Raw genomic sequence first — 17028 nt, 5'->3', positions numbered from 1 at the left:
TTTTCTTTGAAACAAAGTACTATGTAGCCTTGCCTGGCCTGGAACTCACAGTGTAGAGCAGACTGGCCTGAAAATCACAGAGATCTGCTTGTATCTGCATCCCGAGTGGGAATATAGGTGTTCACCATCATGCCCTGCCACAATGTCTACTTGTATAGACTATAGAGTGTGAGAAAATATTGCTTAGAATATGTTAAACCACACTCTCTCTATGTGTTAGACTTGCTGTGAGAGCTTAGATACATTATTTCATTTAGTCTTTGCAATAATTTACAAAGTTATTAAATTTATTTGTCTTGCCCTTCTTGAGATAGCTCATTTAAAACATTCTGGAAAACTAGCAATCTTCATTGCTTTTCATTCTTGTCATCATGAATATTATTTAGTAATTCTTTCTTTATACTATGTATACTAAGTATTAACTATGACTTTCTCAATTTTAAGGATGGGATAAGAAAATCTCAGGTATATGTCTTGTCTAGTGGTGATATCTAAGAACAAATTTTCAGAGTCTAGAGACACTCATGCCACCATAATGTAGACCCTTCTTCAGGAAACCTCTTTTCTGTTCAAGCATAGACTGAGTATGAAAGTGAAACATGAGCTGTGTACAGGAGACTCTTTTTTGCCTCAATTACAGAAATTCTTCATGCTTATATTAATCATCAATTTTTGCATAAGTGCTGTATTGAGTTGAGAGGAGGCATGCTTTTCCATATTGAGTGATATTTTCTTAGTTGTGTTCATGATTTAAATTAACTTATTTTAATCAATACCACATCAAGATAGACATTTATTCTGTGTATAATAATCAAACGCTAATATATAAGAACTACTGATTAGTCATTTGGAAATGGTATAAATAGAAATTTTTTAAATTGAGAGAAAAATCTGAACTTTGGCCCACAATATTCTAACAGAGTAACAGAATACCATAAATAACAAAGTAAAATATCACATATAAAAATGGTCTCATTCTTTTTGTGTGTGAATAATAATAGTATTTTAGACAAATATAAGTGGTAACAATGATGATTTGGGGATTCTTAATATGGCCAAAAGATTTGAGAACATTGAGCAACATTCATTAGCATCTTCAAAGGAGTTGGTTTCCTATGAAAATCTTCAGATTTGTGCAGGTCTCTATCATGCAGTCTTTTTCATTGTTATTATTTTGGTTTTTCATAACAGGGTTTCTCTGCATAACTCTGGCTGACCTGGAACTCACTCTGTAGAACAGGCTGGCCAACTGAACAAATGATTGAGAGAAAATTGCTGTATGTCCTTTAATAAGTCACAATAGAGCAGAGTTAACATCATTGAGGAAATCCTATAATTTTGTTAGCATAGTGCTTGGAAAGTGAACTTATAATCTGGTTTTGAAAAATTTCCCAGGGTTCAGAGAATGGTTTTGAAATTCATTTCTGTGACTTACATTTGCAAGAAAGAATAACACCAAACATGCAAAATAGCACAAGCTAAGAGGACATAAAACTGCACTCTAATATACAATTAGTGAGGTGTAGAGGTAGGATTTACATCTAATCAAATTGATTTGCAAAAGTAAAGCACACAGTTTATGAAATCTTCCATTGATTCTCACAAAATCAGTATTAACAATGATTTTGGTGTGATTTCTTGAGACTAACCTACAACTAGATGTTGAGTCCATCCCAACAGGTAAGTTTAGAGCGAATATAGTATGTTCCCTGTGAATGACTGAGATATTGATGCCTGAACAATTTCAGCCAAAATACAACAGATGGGATGTTGATTCACACATGTTATCAAACTTTTTTGAGTTGATGCTTACCCAGTTTACCCAGGACCATTTTATTTACCTGAAAGCTATCTATTAGTGGAAATAAATACTTAAGTTAGAATATGGTTTTAACTCGCATTTGTGATATCATCATCTCTCACCTCTCCTCTCATAGGTAGAGCTTTTATATTTATTTCTTTTTCTTGGAAAAGTTCACATTGAATCTTAAACTCCATTTCTTGTAACAATGTATATGGAAGCCTGTTGCTTCCTTTAGTTCAATATAAATCTAACATACTTTACATATTGTGTTCAGTTTATTGTTATTTTATATTGGATTGATTACACATGATTATATTATTTTACAGGTATGCAATAAAATTCACTGTTCTTGCAAGGTGCTGGTAATGCACTCCTTTAAGCCTGGCACTTGGGGGGCAGGATGGGCAGATCTATGTCAGTTCAAGGCCAGCCTGGTCTACAGAGCAAGTTCTGGGACAGCCAGGGCTACACAGAGAAACCCTTCCTCAACCCTCTGCCTCTCTCAAAAAATAAAAAGACCCCACTGTTCTTAGAGCTGACAAGTCTTTTTCTGGAATTTTTTGAAATATAGAAGATTACTTGCATTTACTGTTGAGAGTCCCAGTGCTATGACATCGCTGGGAGAATATAAACTAAAGAGTAGAAGAGTGGCATTAATAGTGTCCCTGTGTGTGTTTATAAATTCACGATTAAGAAAAACACTGACAGATAGTTTATGGCATTTTCATGTGTTTTTGTGATAGTTGTAAACTGGAGAAGAACCCTCAAAACCATTTAACACCAAGGTAGGAGTGTCATTTGAGACTGGGAACTCAAAGTCAACCTGGGCCTTTGTTTCTCAAAGAATTTCTATATAACAAAATACTGGATTTTTTTCTGAATAATTTTCTACTCCAAACTTGTGTTGTCTCAGCTTCTTTCCTAAAATGCTAATGGGTATGGAAGATAGGGAAAGCATGACTACTCTTCAAGAAAAGAAAATTAAGGTCTGAAGTGGTGGCACAAAGTCTTCAATGGCAGTACTCCAGAGTCAGAGGCAGGAGGATCTCTGAGTTCAAGGCCAGTCTGGTCTACAAACTGAGATCTAAGATAGCCAGAGCTACACAGAGAAACCTTTTCTTAAAAAAAAAGAAGTGAAAAATATCCTCAGTAATTCCCACCTCTCACTAAGTATTGTAGCAATGACATGTTCAAATTCTAAGGCAATTTGTAGTTTAGTCCAACTGTTTGAGTATTTTCTGTGTTTTAAGCACAATCTCACATAATTAGAGTAGAGATCATAAAATTTACATACCTTCTTGTTGACTTATAATCCCCAGTCCCAAATTCTGCACTGTAGTTATTTTCCATGAATGTATTTTTATTGTGTTAAGAAAACTAATATTGGTTACATGGGAATACCGAATGGTAATTCATTCATTGATTTAAAAGGCTGCCTTTGCCATATTACTGATGATTATATAAGTAAATACTGCTATCTCATTACTGACAATATGATTTATGTGAGAAATCATATATGTCAAATGCAAAATTCATCTATATCAACAGACTTTTCTTTTGTGAATTCTGTTTCAAATTATAAAGCTTGAAAATATGTGTTTACTTACTCTGCAATGGACATAAAGTCAATAATTTATTACAAGGAAACAATGAAATGTAAAAAATAAAAGATGAGAAGAAAGTAAGAGATGATACTGTTGGTAAAAAGGATGCAAATATTAATATAAATAGAAGAGAGAACTTTAAAAATTTCACCACAAAGAAGTGATAAACAGTTGAGGTATTGGATGTATTAAGTCTGATTTGATTATTACACAGTGGATACATGCATCAAAACATTGCTTGCACCTCATAAATCATCTTAGAACATGCAAATCTACATAGTTATGGGCATGGTGTAGAGAACATTGTTATGGGACTTCAGAGTCTGAGACTTGCCTAGCATCAGCAGGCCCTGGATTCTGCAGACTCAAACAAAACTCCAAATCACAAATAGCAACAACGAACTAGACCAAAGCACTGGAAAAGACTTGTCTTTTCCATTAGTTTCCTGGGAATAGTAATTAGAACAGTTCAAATCTGATAATATTTTATATGATAGGCAAGATGTTGAGAAAATTTTTAACTCCAGATTTTCAAGTTTACCTAAAGAAGTGAGCCCTCTTTTTCTTCAAGTGTTTGAATAAGAGAACTAAATATGTATATTTGGTTTTTCGAGACAGGGTTTCTCAGTATTGTTTCAGTATTGTTTCGGAGGCTGTCCTGGAACTCGCTCTGTAGACCAGGCTGGCCTCGAACTCACAGAGATCTGCCTGCCTCTGCCTCCCGAGTGCTGGGGTTAAAGGCGTGCGCCACCAACGCCCGGAAATTTTAGATATTTAATTTCATGTTATTCAATAAAAAGTACCACCTTCATATATGTTCCGATTTGGAACTATTTATGGCAAAGTATACAAGACGTGCAAGTCTCCAGTGGTAAATGTGCACAATTACTCACATTTTCAGGCACAAGGTGTCGCTCTTTACTCGATGGAAAGAGTCCATTCATAAATTGGTTTGAAGAGTCCTGCACTCTACCTACAAAACCGACTCCATCACGCTGAGTGCTGCGGTTAAAAGGACCCTTTAAAATTTCTCGAGAATCCAGGGAGGTTTGGATCTGAAGACAAGTATCCTTTACAGGAAGCGAAAGGAGACATTTTGGAGGCCGATTTCATTTGCAATGCTAGCTTTTCAGAGGAGTGGATCCTGCATTCTGCGACCTCTGCTCTGGCTTCTGCTCCTTGCAGCCTGGAAGGCGGGGATCGGCCAGCTCCACTACTCCGTCCCCGAGGAGGCCAAACACGGCACCTTCGTGGGCCGCATCGCGCAGGACCTGGGGCTGGAGCTGGCGGAGCTGGTGCCCCGCCTGTTCAGGGTGGCGTCCAGGGACCGCGGGGACCTTCTGGAGGTAAATCTGCAGAATGGCATTTTGTTTGTGAACTCTCGGATCGACCGGGAGGCGCTGTGCGGGCGGAGCGCGGAGTGCAGCATCCACCTGGAGGTGATCGTGGACCGGCCGCTGCAGGTTTTCCACGTGGAGGTGGAGGTGAGGGACATTAACGACAACCCGCCCGTGTTTCCCCTTAGAGAACAAAAGCTGCTGATTTATGAATCCAAGCAACCAGACTCGCGTTTTCCGCTAGAGGGAGCATCTGATGCTGACATAGGAGAGAATGCTGTGTTGGTCTACAGATTAAGTCAAAACGAGTATTTTTCTTTAGAACCACCAGCAAATAGCCAGCAGACTAAAAGACCGTCACTTATATTAAAGAAGAGCCTGGATCGGGAGAAAACCCCGGAACTTAATTTGCTTCTGACAGCCTCAGATGGGGGAAAGCCAGAGCTCACCGGCACAGTTCGGCTTTGGGTTTGTGTTTTGGATGTTAACGACAATGACCCAGAGTTCGATCATTTAGAATACAAGGTGAGAATAATGGAAAATGCTGCTAAAGAAACTCTTGTCATAAAGTTAAACGCCACAGATCGAGACGGAGGTGCGAACGGGCAACTGGAGTACTCTCTGAAGTCAGTTAAGCCCAGTGTAAAGTCTTTGTTTACACTAGATGAAAACAATGGAGAACTGAGGGTCAACGGAACTTTGGATTATGAAGAAAATAAGTTTTATGAAATTGAAGTGCTGGCCACGGATAAGGGGACCCCCCCAATGGTAGGTCACTGTACAGTCTTGGTAGAAATCTTAGACGCCAATGACAATGCCCCTGAAGTGACACTGACTTCCCTATCCCTCCCAGTAAGAGAGGATGCCCCACCAAACACAGTCATCGCTTTGATTAGCTTAGCTGACCTTGACTATGGTGTCAATGGCCAAGTGACCTGCTCTCTCACACCCAATGTCCCCTTCAAGATCGTATCTACCTTTAAAAACTATTATTCCCTGGTATTGGCTAGCAGCCTGGACCGCGAACAGGTGCCAACCTATGATTTGGTTGTGACCGCCCGGGATGCGGGCTCGCCCTCGCTGTGGGCCACCGCCAGCGTGTCCGTGCAGGTGGCTGACGTGAATGACAACGCGCCCGCGTTCGCACAGCCCGAGTACACGGTGTTCGTGAAGGAGAACAACCCGCCTGGCGCGCACATCTTCACGGTGTCGGCCACGGACGCGGACGCGCAGGAGAACGCGCTGGTGTCCTACTCTCTGGTGGAGCGGAGGGTGGGCGAGCGCCTGCTGTCGAGCTTCGTGTCTGTGCACGCGGAGAGCGGCAAGGTGTTCGCTCTGCAGCCTCTGGACCACGAGGAGCTGGAGCTGCTGCAGTTCCAGGTGAGCGCGCGCGATGCTGGTGTGCCTGCCCTGGGCAGCAATGTGACTCTGCAGGTGTTCGTGCTGGACGAGAACGACAATGCGCCCGCGCTGCTGGGGCCTTTGACAAACCATGCTGGTAGCACAGTCAACGAGGTGGTCACTAGGGCTTTAGCACCTGGTCAGGTTGTGGCAAAAGTGCGCGCAGTAGACGCGGACTCGGGCTACAATGCGTGGCTGTCCTATGAGCTGCAGCCAGAGGCGACTGGAGTTCGTAGTCCTTTCCGTGTGGGACTGTACACTGGCGAAATCAGCACCACACGCGCCCTGGAGGAGACAGACACAACGCGGCAGCGCTTGTTAGTGTTGGTCAAGGACCACGGAGAACCTTCGCTGACCGCCACTGCTACAGTGTTGCTTTCTCTGGTAGACAACAGCCAGACACAGAAGGTATCATCTAAGGTGCCGGTTGGAGCCTCCAGCCTGGATCAGGGGCTGGTGGATGTCAACGTGTACCTGATCATCGCCATCTGCGCGGTGTCCAGCCTGCTGGTGCTCATGCTGCTGCTGTACACAGCATTGCGCTGCTCGGCGACGCCCACAGAAGGCGCCTGCACTCCCGGGAAGCCCGTGCTGGTGTGCTCCAGCGCGGTGGGGACCTGGTCATACTCGCAGCAGAGGCGGCAGAGGGTGTGCTCTGGAGAGGGTCAGCCCAAGACAGACCTCATGGCCTTCAGCCCCAGTCTCCCTCCCAACCTGAACAGAGATGAAAGGGAAAGACAGGAATCAGAATCAAATCACTCTGTACAGGTGAGCTTTTGACAAATCCCGTCTTTCCGGTAAATGTATAAAAATTATTTAGAATTCGGTTTTAATGGAATATTCTACATTTTGAGCGCCGTTTCAAGGAACAATCTCTGTTAGTAAAATGCCAGATGTGCTTACATCCAGCTTTTAAATAGAGTAATCAGGGTTTTTCGGGTAAGAAGTGCCCCCATTTGTTTCAAGATGTGGTTGTAAAATATTAGAGGTTCTCAGGACTAAATCACCTGAATTAATCATTGTTTTCCCTAAGCTAAGTCAACTCACTTTGGTTCTGATTTCAGTGAGGGATACTCAGGGAAGATTGCTTATATTCGCTAGTGTTTGTCTCTTAGCTGTACTTTGCTTTGACATTTTCACTTCCTTCAATCAATTGCTTTAAAAATGCGTGTCAACAATGGATCCCTTGTCACTAGCTCTGAGTTGATTTATTATTCCCCCAGCTGTTGGAAAATATCCTCTACCACTACGGTAATACTCATCTTCAAATTGCTTGGAGAAAAAAGCCCAGTGTTGCGTTCTAATATGGTACTACTCTTGAACAAATCATCTATTCCTGATTTTTCCATGAAAATGCAAGAGATTTATTAAGTGCTATATATCCCAAGAAGGCTGACTCGTGCTTCCATAGTAAACTAGGGATATAAAATTGTTCAGTCAAATCGTGCACACTTCTTAGTTGCCATCTTATAACCATATAATTGCTACTCATTTGCATCCTTTCCTAAATTTCAATTTTTTCTAGAAAGGAAATGTTAAATCTACTGATGTACATGTAAACTAATAATTATCTTTTCATCATTTCCATCTTTTGAATCCTTTGCAAATGCCTTATCACCAATATCTTAATTTTTCAAGTGTTTACTCACGTCTAAAGAGTGTATTAGAGGTAATTCAAGTCTCTGCGATTCTTCCAGGTCTGTGCCTCTTAGATAAGTGCAGAAGTGGGGAATTGGTAATGCGTTTGGGATGCATCCATAGCACTTTCTCCTAAATTGTACAATATACCATCTGGCACAATATCCTGAAGGAACTTGAGTTGTGAGCTTTTTTTATTTTAAATGTACTACATTTATTATTTATTGCATGTGTGTGCACATGCCACAGAATGTGGAGGGCATTTGCAGGAGTCCATTCTCTCCTTCCACTGTGAGGTTCAGGAAATTTACCACTATGTAAAAGGACTGGCAGTAAATGACTAGATTAAATGACTAGATTAGATTTTGATCTGGAGGTTGATGAAGTTATAAAGTCCATGCTTGCTCTATTGACAGTGATCTATAGGCTCCTCATTGTGTTTATATACAAGGCAGTCTTGAATTAATGAATATAATTATGGAAGATCTTCTAATTCCTCCTTTCATCATTAGTTTGACTTTCTGAGAAGTACAATCTGAGTAACTACTGACCTGCAGGAAAAGATTTAGAAGCAAAATGTCAGTATCGAATTCACATTTTTCCTTTAGTCAGTAAGATTCAGAGCCAGTGAAACACTCCCACTATTTTGCATATTAGCATTCTATTGTCTTCTTAGAACACTGTGGAATTTGCAGGCTTTGATTTAGCATTTTAGTTTTTGTTTTTCTGTTATGTACCAGAGATCTAGCTATCCTGGAACTCACTTTGTAGAACAGGCTGGGTTTAACCTCACAGAGATCCGCCTGCTCCTGCTTCCTGAGAGCTGGGACTAAAGGTGCTCCACCACCCTAGCTTGATTCAGGGTCTTAAACGAAGCTGTTTCATTCTTGCCATTAGTCTACTCATGTGCTTTGATTTGATACGTGAGAGTCACAGCTGCACGAAGTCGCCATATTTAAGCAATAGACAGCAAGAAGCACCACCTCTCACATACATGATGTGTTCTCTAGATTTATAAAAATCTTTATAGAGTATTGTTTAGTAAGCTAAACAATTCTAGTATTCTTTTTATGAAATGGTGGAATCCTTGATTTTCTCCAGAAGTTTCCAAGAAAGTCCTGAGAAGAACAAATCGCTTTGTGAATTGTAGGCCGTGAAAAGTCAGGGGTGCACACACTGTATATCCTTCTCCACTAAAACAACACATTGGAGTAGTTTCTGTCACACCTTATTTCAAAGAGGATTTTCTGATAAACTTTGAAAAAGAAAATATCTTTAAATCACAAAGCAACTGCTCAAATTTTAAGCAAACAGTATTCACAAAATCATCCATGGGATTATTCAAAAGTTGAATTAGAGTGGCCTAGGAAATGGTGATCCATACCAAGAACCCACAATTTTTCTTGTATTTACATAATCAGTCACGTGATGTCACTATACAGTAAGAGGAAGAAGAATATTTTGGTTCCGGCTCCCAGATTCCACCCATTCCCAGAAAAAATGAAACTACACGGAAACCAAAATACTCTATGAAGCTTTAAATGAACAGAAAATGGAGACTGCATATAAAATATCTCATGAATGCTTCCTTAAAGCCCACAGTTCCAACCAAAAGGCGGCTAATGTCTGTAATGCTATTTTCTTGATGAAAAGGCCCGAGATTCCAGTGTCTGCTGTCCTCTCTCCTGCTCCTTGCAGTCTGGGTGGCAGGGAGTGGCCATCTCTAGCTATTCCCTCATCGTGAAGGACAAACGCAGCACCTTTGTGGACGACATCGCTCAGGACCTGGGGCTGGTACTAGCGCAGTTGGTGCCCCTCCTGTTCAGGGTGGCGTCCAAGGACCAAGGGGACCTTCCTGAGGTGAATCTGCAGAATGGCATTCTCCAATCAACCTGGAGACTCAGTGCAAGTGGGGAGCAGAGTGTAGCATCCACCTTGGAGGTGACCTTGGACTGGCTTCTGCAGGTTTTCCGTGTAGAGATGGAGGTCTTCAAGGAGGTCAATGATAATTCTCCCATGCTTAGAGAAAGAGAATTTTTTATAAAAATGATTTATGTCATTTTATTTTATGTGTCTTGGTGTTTTGCCCACATGTGTGTCTGTGTGAGGGTGTCAGATACCCTGGAAATTGAATTACAGACAGTTGTGAGCTGCCATGTGATCTTCTGGAAAAGCAGTCAAAGCTATTTACACTGAGCCATTTCATCCAGACCCCCCCCCCAAAAGCTGCTTATTTCTGAATCTGCCTCTCTGGAAACTCAACTTCCTCTACAGGGCACTTATGAAGCTGATATTGACTTATGTTGTTTTCCTATATATTAAGTTTCAATGAGCACTTTTGCTTAAAATAATGATTAACAAACAGATAAAAGAATACCACCTGTTCTGATTCTTTGGAAGTCATTGAACAGAGAGGTAACATCAGAACTTCTGCTGTTGTAACAGTCATTAAGGGTGGTAAAGAGAGCTAACAGGATCTATTCAGATCCAAATAACATCCTGAGGTAGGTGGAAATGGTCCATACCTGAATTCAAGGCCAGCATAGTCTATAGATAGAATTCCAGGGTACACAGAGAGACCCTGCCATGAAGAACCAAACCAAACCAACTAACCAACCAACCAACCAACCAAACAAACAAACAAAGACAAATCCCCCAAAACAAAAAATTTAAAAAAATCAATAGACCATGGTGAATATGAATGACAATGCACCAGAGTTTGATAAACCCACTTGAAACAACAAAACAACAACAACAAAAATGACACTTAGTAATTCAACTAACCAATTCCGATTTAGAAGTTCAGAACAGAGAAATTTCCTGTGGGTTCTCAATGATTCAGCCTACTAGTGAGAACTTTAAGTTTTAAATAAATACAGATCCAAGTAGGGTTAGAATTGATGGGAAACTGAATTTTGATGAGAACAGGGAATATGAAATTCAGGTCAACACAATTGATAAGAGTTCCTTCCATGGTAGGTCATAGAGTGGTCTGAGTGAAAGTTCTAGATGTGAACGACAATATCCTGGAGATAACGATTTTTACTTCCTTGTCATTCCCTGTGCTAGAAGATGCTCAGGTGGGAACAGCAATCACCCTGATCATCATGTCGGACTTTGACTCAGGTGTCAACGGGCAAGTGAGTTGCTCTCCCACACTTGCGTCCCCTTGAACTAGTGACCCCTTCAGGAATCACTGTTTGATAATTCTGTCCAGAGCCCTGGACCATGAGACCACAGCTCACAGACTGTAAAGTGGTGGTGACAACCCAGGCCTGTGTACCTGGGAATCAGGCTGGTGTGGTTCAGTGCTGCGGGCAACTGGTTGACCTGGCCACAAAGAAGACAGCAATCATGCTGTAGAGTGGTGCCAGCTAATCCAGACGGTATGACCTTCAGCTCCGATCTTCTGCTTAAATTCTTCAGCTGAAGTAAGGTACTGATAGTTGGGGCAACATTTTCTTCAGCTATGTCTTAAAGGAGAGATAACATTTCAACAGTAAGGTTTCACAGATGGAATGTAAGTGTGACTAAAGCAGTGTTCTCTTGAGAATGTGAGCTTGAAAGATCAGTGGTGGGAAGATTGCAAAGGCAGGAAAGCTCATAAAGGAACTTCCGTAAACACTTAGGTATCAAGCATATAGAGCCACCCTCCCCAAGACAGGGTTTCTCTCTGTAGCTCAGGTTGTTCTGGAACTTGCTCTGTAGCCCAGGCTGGCCTTGAACTCAGTGATCTGCCCAGCTCTGAGTGCTGGGATTAAAGGCATGAACAACCACACCTGGCTGAGCAGTGGAAATTTAAACATCTGTGGTAGGAATGAATTGAAAGAACTATATGCTAATCCAGACTAGCAAAGGGAAGCATCCAGATGATGTTTGACTCAATATAAATGATAAATCCAGTCGTGGTTTTACCCCTGGAGGCACAGGCAGAGGCAGGGGGATCTCTGTGACTTTGAGGTCAGGTTAGTCTACCTAATGTGCTCCAGGACAGTCAGAGCTGTATATAGAGATCCTGTCTCAAGAAAAAAAAAGGCATATAAATGATAAGAGAAATACAAATAAAGTAAAATAAGGTAGAAAACCCCAGTTATCACATATGGATTAATTGGTTTATTTAGTGATTTACTTAAAGCATTACTTGTATTGCATACTTGCCAAACATTAGCACCTGGGACAGAACGACCTGGAGAAACAGCTGAGACAATGGGCTGCTTCCTTAAACAATGCGCTGACCACCACTTAGGCTGCTGTAAAATCCCACTTTCTTGTTTTTCCTGCTTTGTGGGCTTAGAGCATAAAGTGAGAATTTGTACTGTACTGTGAGGAAGACCTTTCAGACCCTCCTGACTTTTGCCACTAGCGACATCTGCTTTCACCATCAGTGACATCTGCTCTCACTGGTGTGGGAATGCTCATGCTAGAAAGATTCCCACAACAAAAACACAGTGGCATATATATTTTTAGTTTGGTGTACTGGGGGAAGTGGCTTATATGTGTTTGAGCAGGTAGGAATCCAGAGGGACGCTTAAGAACCTGTTCCTAATTTAAGAACATTTGTGATGGAATAGCATTGTTACTCAGATTGTTCTAGAACTCCTAGGGCGTTGCTATACACACACATTGAAGAATAATTCCTTCCAGAAAATTTAAGTCCATGAAAGGACAGAACTCACTAGGAAACAGATAGAAAAATGAAAAGTAATATTGAAGAAAAGGATTTAGGTAGGCACATACATTCATTTCTGACACTGCTGTAACAAGTGATCACAGATTTGTCTCACAGATTTTGAGGACAGAAGTACAAAGTGAAGACATAAAGCATTTGTAAGAATCAAGGGACTGTAGCCATTACAAGAGTAATGCATGTTAGAAATAATAGAGCAGGAGAGAAAAAAACCCTATTCTTTGCTTCTGTTGGTTTCTGGTGGCTTGACATTCCTTGGCTTGTGACTATATCACTTTTAATTTCTGTCTTTATAGTCATTGTTTTCTCTTCTTCATGCCTTCTTAGCTGTGTTTTTGTTTAATAAGGACACATGTAAAGGCACTTATGCTGACCTGGATTCTCCAGGATAAATTATTCTTAATTTAATTACATTAGTTACTATGTAAAGTTATATCCTGGTGGACATGGAGCATCAGGAAGAATCAAGGAACTATTCCCGAGACAAGAGTAAAGCATGTGGTAGAAATAATGGAACACGAGAGGATTGTGTGGGCAAGACAATGCAATGGCCCACATGGATTTTCAGAGGTGAGTAGAGATACAGAAATGAACCCCATGGTTATCTCCTATAGAGGCATTCATTCACAGACAAGGCAATGTCATACTTAGATACATAATTTGTAATATAAAGTTGGAGCCATATATAATTTACATTTATTTTAAGGTTTATTTGTTTATGTATTTTATGTATATATATGCTCTGTCTACATGTCTGCCTGCACACCAGAAGAGGGCTTCAGATCCCTTTATAGATGGTTGTAAGTCAATATGTAGTTGCCAGGAATTGAATTCCAGACCTCTAGAAGAGCACCCAGTGCTCTTAACTGCTGAGCTATCTGTCAAGCCCCTACATTTATAACATATAAAATATATCTTCCATTGTACTGTTTGGCCTGGCACTTTATTACTTGGTAGCTATAATAACCAATAACAGTGATATTCTTTTGCTAAGGATGTATTAGCATCATTGTCTAGCTACTGTCACGCACTTGGAAAATCAGAGTTAAGCAATACCAGAGTTTCTTCTACTGATGGTGAAATTAAGATGTGGCAGGGAAAAAAAGAAAGTTTATTAAGTTATACTAACAAATAGGATCTGGTTCTTGGTATGTTTTCTACAAGGTGAACTGAAAACATCATTGTTTTATGTAGATTCCTGTACACACACAAACATACTACATGTAGGCACATCGTTTAAAGTACAGACATTGCATCTACTCTTGGAACTTGTGAACATGGTGTATTACTTGAATTCTAGTATATAACTGCCCACCTTCTGCCTCATGTGTTTTATACAATCGTTATGCTTCCATTTGGAATTAATGGGAGAAGGTCTTGAAATGATTACAGGGAAAGAATATTGCTAACAAAACTTGCATGACTATGAGAACTAGAGACCAAAGCCACGTGTATAACGTTCACTAATTTAAAATTTCACACCCCACCACACTCGCACGCGCGCGCGCGCGCGCGCGCACACACACACACACACACACACACACACACAAGTTTGCAGGATATTGCAAGACATATACCACTTGTTAAGTAACACCTGATGCTGATAGAGTAAATAATTTGCTGTTTCTGGAAGGGCAAATATTTAACTCTTAAATACATACTTGAAATGGAAAATTAAGAAAATGCAAGGAATAAAGGCTTATATCGATGGAAAATATGAAGCCCCAGAGATCGCCGCATACACATTCATGCCTCATGATGTCGCTCTTCACTGAGAACTTTCTGTTTTGCAAAGAAAGTCACTTCCTTCAGAGAACTCGTGAATTCTCCAGTGCTAGGACGTCGTCAAACCAGTTTTTTAGAGGCAGCTTCAGGTAAGGCATTCTGTATACTGTAGCTATCGCTGAATCTTTCTGCGTGTACCATGTTTTTATCCTGGCAAAGTAGCCCAGGATCCGGGTGCCTCCTACTCTGGCTTCTCCTCTCAGCCTGGGAGGCAGGGAGCGGCCAGCTCCACTACTCCGTCCCCGAGGAGGCTAAACACGGCACCTTCGTGGGCCGCATCGCGCAGGACCTGGGGCTGGAGCTGGCGGAGCTGGTGCCCCGCCTGTTCAGGGTGGCGTCCAGGGACCGCGGGGACCTTCTGGAGGTAAATCTGCAGAATGGCATTTTGTTTGTGAACTCTCGGATCGACCGGGAGGCGCTGTGCGGGCGGAGAGTGGAGTGCAGCATCCACCTGGAGGTGATCGTGGACCGGCCGCTGCAGGTTTTCCACGTGGAGGTGGAGGTGAGGGACATTAACGACAACCCGCCCATGTTCCCCGAAACCAGCAAAAGCATAATGGTTGCGGAATCAAGACCTCCAGAAACTAGATTTCCACTAGATGGCGCATCGGATGCAGATATCGGAGTCAACTCCGCCCTGACCTACCGTTTGGATCCCAGTGATTATTTCGGTTTGAACATGCAAAACAACCGTGAGCAGACTTCTTCATTATCGCTCGTGTTAAAGAAATCATTAGACCGAGAAGAAATTAAGGAACATAGTTTGTTTCTAACAGCCAGTGACGGAGGCAGACCGGAGCTGACTGGCACAGTTCAGCTGCTCATCACCATCCTAGATGTGAACGACAATGCTCCAGAGTTTGATCAGTTCATTTACACAGTCAGAGTGCCAGAGAATGCACGCAATGGAACACTGGTGATTAACTTAAACGCCACAGATCCTGACGAGGGTATAAATGGAGATATAATCTACTCCTTCAGGCGGCCAGTATCCCCTGCAGTGGGGCGTGCATTCAGTGTAGACCCCAAGAGTGGAGAAGTTAGAATGAAAGGCCAACTAGATTTCGAGGAAAATAAAGTATATGAGATACCCGTGGAGGCAGTGGACAAAGGGAATATCCCAATGACAGGCCATTGTACCCTTCTGGTGCAGGTACTGGATGTAAACGATAATGCACCAGAGATCACGATCACTTCCCTGTCACTTCCAGTCAGAGAAGATGCCCAGCCAAGCACTGTCTTAGCTCTGATCAGTGTGTCCGATCCTGACTCTGGTGACAATGGGCAGGTGACCTGCTCCCTGAGCCCTCACGTCCCCTTCAAGCTGGTGTCCACCTTCAAGAACTACTATTCGCTGGTGCTGGACGGCGCCCTGGACCGAGAGACCACAGCTGACTATAAGGTGGTGGTGACCGCCCGGGACGCGGGCTCGCCCTCGCTGTGGGCCACCGCCAGCGTGTCCGTGCAGGTGGCTGACGTGAACGACAACGCGCCCGCGTTCGCGCAGCCCGAGTACACGGTGTTCGTGAAGGAGAACAACCCGCCTGGCGCGCGCATCTTCACGGTGTCGGCCACGGACGCGGACGCGCAGGAGAACGCGCTGGTGTCCTACTCTCTGGTGGAGCGGAGGGTGGGCGAGCGCCTGCTGTCGAGCTTCGTGTCTGTGCACGCGGAGAGCGGCAAGGTGTTCGCGCTGCAGCCTCTGGACCACGAGGAGCTGGAGCTGCTGCAGTTCCAGGTGAACGCGCGCGATGCTGGTGTGCCTGCCCTGGGCAGCAATGTGACTCTGCAGGTGTTCGTGCTGGATGAGAACGACAATGCGCCCGCGCTGCTGCCCCACGGAGCTGTCGGAGCCGGCAGAGCAGTGAGCGAACTTGTGCCTAGGTCAGTGGATTCAGGGCACGTGGTGACAAAGGTGCGCGCAGTGGATGCAGACTCTGGGTACAATGCATGGCTGTCTTATGAGCTGCAGGTAGCGGCAGGAGGCACGCGCAGTCCATTTCGTGTGGGTCTGTACACTGGCGAAATCAGCACAACGCGCGCCCTGGATGAAGCTGACGTGCAGCGCCAACGTCTGCTGGTGCTGGTTAAGGATCATGGTGAGCCTGAGTTGACAGCCACAGCCACGGTGCTAGTGTCTCTGGTGGATAGCGGCCAGGCACCCAAGATCTCTTCTCTGGCTTCCAAGAGCATTGAATCTTCTGAGGCGTCGCTGGTGACTGTCAACGTGTACCTGATCATCGCCATCTGCGCGGTGTCCAGCCTGCTGGTGCTCACTTTGCTGTTGTACACCGTGCTGCGGTGCTCGGCGACGCCCACGGAGAGCGTGCATGGGCCAGGGAAGCCCGTGCTGGTGTGCTCCAGCGAAGTGGGGACCTGGTCTTACTCACAACAGAGGCGGCAGAGGGTGTTCTCTGGAGAGGGTCTGCCCAAGACAGACCTCATGGCCTTCAGCCCAAGTCTCCCTCCCATGCTAGGCTCTGCAGAGGAGACATTCCAGAAAGACAGGCTTATAGAACATTTGCAAGAGGTAAGCTCATAATCATTGTTTTCATTAATTTTAACCCTTTTTCCTTCTTCCTTTTTTTTAAATCTAGAAACAGGGTTTCTCTGTGTAGCCTTGGCTGTCCTAGTACTAACTCTGTAGAACAGGTTGGCCTCCAATTCACCGAGATCCACCTGCCTCTGCATCCTGAATGCTGAAATTAGAGGCTTGGGACACCACCACCCAGCCTATTTTTAACCTCTCTAAACAGTTGCTGATCTACGATA

The 17028-nt window shown here is 43.2% G+C and overlaps 1 protein-coding gene across 12 annotated transcripts in view; it reads left to right on the top strand.

The window, feature by feature from the left end:
* The window catches only part of LOC101830682 (protocadherin alpha-C2), a 208236-nt gene that overhangs the window by 71002 nt on the left and 120206 nt on the right, over positions 1–17028 (top strand). The window contains exon 2 of one of the 12 annotated variants that reach the window (XM_040741938.1): positions 4887–6914. The exons of 9 other annotated variants lie outside the window; for them this stretch is intronic. In XM_040741938.1, the coding sequence (XP_040597872.1) occupies positions 4887–6914 (2028 nt within the window). Of the gene's footprint in view, positions 1–4295; positions 6915–13484; positions 16787–17028 lie in introns of those variants that run through there. 2 more of the 12 variants (XM_040741940.1, XM_040741937.1) reach the window with 2 other exon arrangements.

Source organism: Mesocricetus auratus, unplaced genomic scaffold, assembly GCF_017639785.1.
Source record: "Mesocricetus auratus isolate SY011 unplaced genomic scaffold, BCM_Maur_2.0 Super-Scaffold_6730, whole genome shotgun sequence".
Lineage (NCBI taxonomy): Eukaryota > Metazoa > Chordata > Mammalia > Rodentia > Cricetidae > Mesocricetus > Mesocricetus auratus.
This window is presented reverse-complemented; position numbering and strand designations above follow the sequence as displayed.